Source organism: Morone saxatilis, unplaced genomic scaffold, assembly GCF_004916995.1.
Source record: "Morone saxatilis isolate NCDOM2014 unplaced genomic scaffold, NCSU_SB_2.0 Contig1, whole genome shotgun sequence".
Lineage (NCBI taxonomy): Eukaryota > Metazoa > Chordata > Actinopteri > Moronidae > Morone > Morone saxatilis.
Genome location: NW_023339651.1, coordinates 14,154,359 through 14,157,937, shown reverse-complemented (window position 1 = coordinate 14,157,937; position 3,579 = coordinate 14,154,359). Strand labels below are relative to the sequence as shown.

General features: G+C 42.6%; 1 protein-coding gene across 1 annotated transcript in view; it reads left to right on the top strand.

The window, feature by feature from the left end:
* Nucleotides 1-3,579, top strand: part of ccz1 (CCZ1 homolog, vacuolar protein trafficking and biogenesis associated) — a 14,141-nt gene that overhangs the window by 6,255 nt on the left and 4,307 nt on the right. The window contains exons 2-11 of the mRNA XM_035671211.1: nt 87-162; nt 272-368; nt 478-575; nt 847-940; nt 1,048-1,128; nt 1,222-1,269; nt 1,405-1,488; nt 2,151-2,326; nt 2,913-2,994; nt 3,306-3,367. Of these exons, the coding sequence (XP_035527104.1) occupies nt 149-162; nt 272-368; nt 478-575; nt 847-940; nt 1,048-1,128; nt 1,222-1,269; nt 1,405-1,488; nt 2,151-2,326; nt 2,913-2,994; nt 3,306-3,367 (836 nt within the window). The 5' untranslated portion in view covers nt 87-148. The remainder of the gene's footprint in view (nt 1-86; nt 163-271; nt 369-477; nt 576-846; nt 941-1,047; nt 1,129-1,221; nt 1,270-1,404; nt 1,489-2,150; nt 2,327-2,912; nt 2,995-3,305; nt 3,368-3,579) is intronic.

Below are 3,579 nucleotides of genomic sequence, written 5' to 3'. Positions count from 1 at the left end.
GTGAGTGGACCTCCCAGTTAGAAGTTAATGATTATCTCTACATTGATCATGCTGCTGTATGTGATGTACTTGTGTTCCTTCTGCAGGCACACGGCATGCACACCAAACTGCCTTTGGAGCAAAGGAAATCCAGACACAAGTTACACTAATGCTGATGATTAGGTAAAGCACTCACTTGTTTGTGAAGATGCAAGGCTGACACTGCTGTAACCTGAAAGGAATCTGGTGGTCTTTGATCTGTTTTCATCCGTCAGCTTTCTCTTTGTTACAGTCCCAGAATGGCCTCAGGAATGCAAGAGAAACAGTACACTCCATCTCTGCTCAGTTTTTTCGTTTATAATCCTACATTTGGACCCCGCGAAGGAGAGGTGAGGACGATTCTAAGATAAGCACATATTTTAGGATATATTAGGGAAACATTTTGATAGTGTATTTGCGTTGCTAATTCAAGATGTTTTGTTTGTTTGGTTTTTTCAGGAAGAGAAAAAGATTTTGTTTTACCATCCAAGTGATGTGGAGAAGAATGAGAAGATCCGAAACGTGGGCCTTTGTGAAGCCATTGTACAGTTCACCAGGTAAAAAGTTCAGTACTGTAGACTTGGTATGAATTTAAAAAGTGTCTAACAGGAATTACATGGCTTAGTTTTATAAGCTGTGTTAAATCAAACCAAAAGGAAAGTGTAGTTTCTCTGAACCTGAAGTATAACAGAATAGGGAAATGTTGTAATAAGTGGTCAGATGCATACTGATGCGTTATCTAATATCTGTAAAAGCACAAAATAATAGGCTGATCTTATTGTTTGGGTGTCTTTTTTTCTTTTCACGGCCACGTCTTTTGTCTTTCAGAACATTTTGTCCAACGAAACCAGCTAAATCCCTGCACACACAGAAGAACCGGCAGTTTTTCTTTGAGCCTGAGGACAATTTCTGGATAGTCATGGTATCTTAAAGGCTTAGATGTACACACTACTTTACAGTATTTACTAGTATTTACTGTTTGTCTGCTTCACTTCTCTAATCTGTTTGTATTTCTAATTCATTCCTCAGGTTGTTCGAAACCCTATGATCGAGAAACCAAACAAAGACGGGAAACCTCCCACAGTAGAATATCAGGAAGAAGAGATACTTGTGAGTGATGCTCATCAACATCTGTATTTCTTCCATCAGTATTAAATATTGTCCGTTTAAAGTTTTCCTTACCATGCCCTCTTGCCTCTGTAGGACACTGTTTATGGTGCAGTGGTAAGGCAGTGCTACAGCATGTACAAGGTAGGTCCCAGTATGTTTTAGAATCTGTCCTCCTTTTCAAAAAGACATACAGTTACACCCATACACCACCTCAGACGGCTAGTTTAAGGCCTTTTTGCTGCTATAATAATCTTGATTATTTTCCCTGTGCTGTAGCTCTTCAATGGCACATTTGGCAGAGCAATGGAAGCCGGCGGCGTAGAGCTGCTCATTCAGAAGCTTGAAAAGTTCTTCTACAGGGTAAAAAGCTATTCCTACAATCTTTATTGCTTGTTCATGTCATTCATTTTTATTTACATTTGACTTTGCTTTGACAATGTGATTCATTTTTAATTTGACAATGTGTGGATAGTTGTTCATAAAAAGTCAGTATAGCATGAAAGTAAATGTTTTCCCATGGGCTGGCTTCTGGGGATGACACTTGATGCACTGTGTATGTTTCTTTGTAAATACTCATTACTCAAGGGAAAGCTGTTGAAAAGAAGTTTGCAGTCATGCCTAATTTCCCAACGATTACCTGCCTACATTAGCAGTCTTCGCCTCGCTGCTTCAGTCACCTCAACAACAACAGATTTGCAAAAGTATAAAAAATTAATTTCTAATTAGGGAATACCCTTCTCAAGTTAAGACGGGGTTCCCTCTCCTGCATGTAACCCAACGACGGCGAGAAAGAGAGAGCCTGCGGTGTGCGTATCAGAGGTTGAATGTCAGGATGATGCAAGCATCTCCAGAAAGCATCAGTCAGAGAGTTTCTTATTCCTTTGTCTTTATTGCCCTGTAAGCAAGCACTTGTAGGCAGGTAAACTAACCCCTTTCTCCTGTCCTTCTCCGGTGTCTCTGGGCTATCTCTTGTGATGTTCTGTGACGTGTGTGTGTGTGTGTGTTCACCCTGGGGTTTCCAGTATCTGCAGACTCTCCACTTGCAGTCCTGCGACCTACTGGACGTATTTGGAGGCATCAGCTTCTTCCCACTGGACAAGATGACCTACCTAAAGATCCAGTCGTTTGTCAACAGAGTGGAGGAGAGCCTGGATCTGATCAAATACACAGCCTTCCTCTATAACGACCAGCTCATCTGGTAAAGGCCTGAAACTTTGCTGTAAATTAGGTGTTCTTGTCCCTGAAATCCGCCTGTTGGTTTCTAAATGTATGTGTAAATCACGTGCATCACGTAATAGGCCACAACCATATACAACCTGACACATATTTGCAAACATATACCAACGTAAAATCCCTGCATTGGCTTCTACAAAATGGTTGTGGCATGCTGGGTAAACAGAGGCAGGTCCTGTAATCCTCTTTGCGGTTCATGTGCTCCCTGACATGTCACTTGCCACCTGGCTCGGTGTGTAACACGGAGGATTACATGATTGCTAATGAAATGACTGGAGAGCAGTGTGATAGATAGACAAACGGAGAAGAGCTGTTTAATTATTGTCTAATTCAAGTGGTATTGTTCTGGAGCATTCGTTGTAGTGTGTTTACCGCCACTGCTGAACAGTTATTAGCACCAGGAGACACTTTTTTTTGAACACCCAGCCCATGATGCAATACACAACTGACAACACCAAAAGAAATATACTGTACACGGCCACTCATTTTGGTTTGGACTTTTGGTGTGTTGATTATAAGGTGTAATTTTGTCCTTGTGGTTGGGTCTGTAGGAGCGGACTGGAACAAGATGACATGAGGATCCTGTACAAGTACCTGACCACCTCACTGTTCCCCAGACACTCTGAACCAGAGGTAAGGAGGTGGGAGTGCACGAGGGACAGATACAATAAAGACAAAAAAGCTGAAAAAAGTATGGGAGACAAACTGAGGATGAAAGAAACAAAGGAGCAGCTGGTAGAGCTGGCATCCCATGTACCAAGACTGAGTGCAATCAATTAAAGGCGATAACCCCCCCCCCACCCCTGACGTTTGAGTTGGACGATGGTGAAGAATGTAACGTGATCTGAATCTCCAGACAGAGTGCACAAGACGACTGACCTGAATATGAGCTGTGAATATGGCTTTCCACACATTGTCACTAACCCACTCTCTTCTACCCTTAGCTGGCTGGCAGGGACTCTCCTCTGAGGCCGGAGGTCGCAGGGAATCTGTTGCACTATGGGAGGTGAGTTCCTGATCTCACTGTCAAGCATGGACAAAAGTGTTTTACATTACGAGTCAAAAAGCGGACTCTGTTTGTGTGTGTGTGTGTGCCAGCGTCATGTGGTTTCAACCCAATGAGAATAATAAGCTTTGCTTGCAGTCAACCAAATTATTTAAGGAGACAACTCCCTTGGCTAGCACTTTGTATTTAAGTAAGAGAGCGGGGGGGGGGGG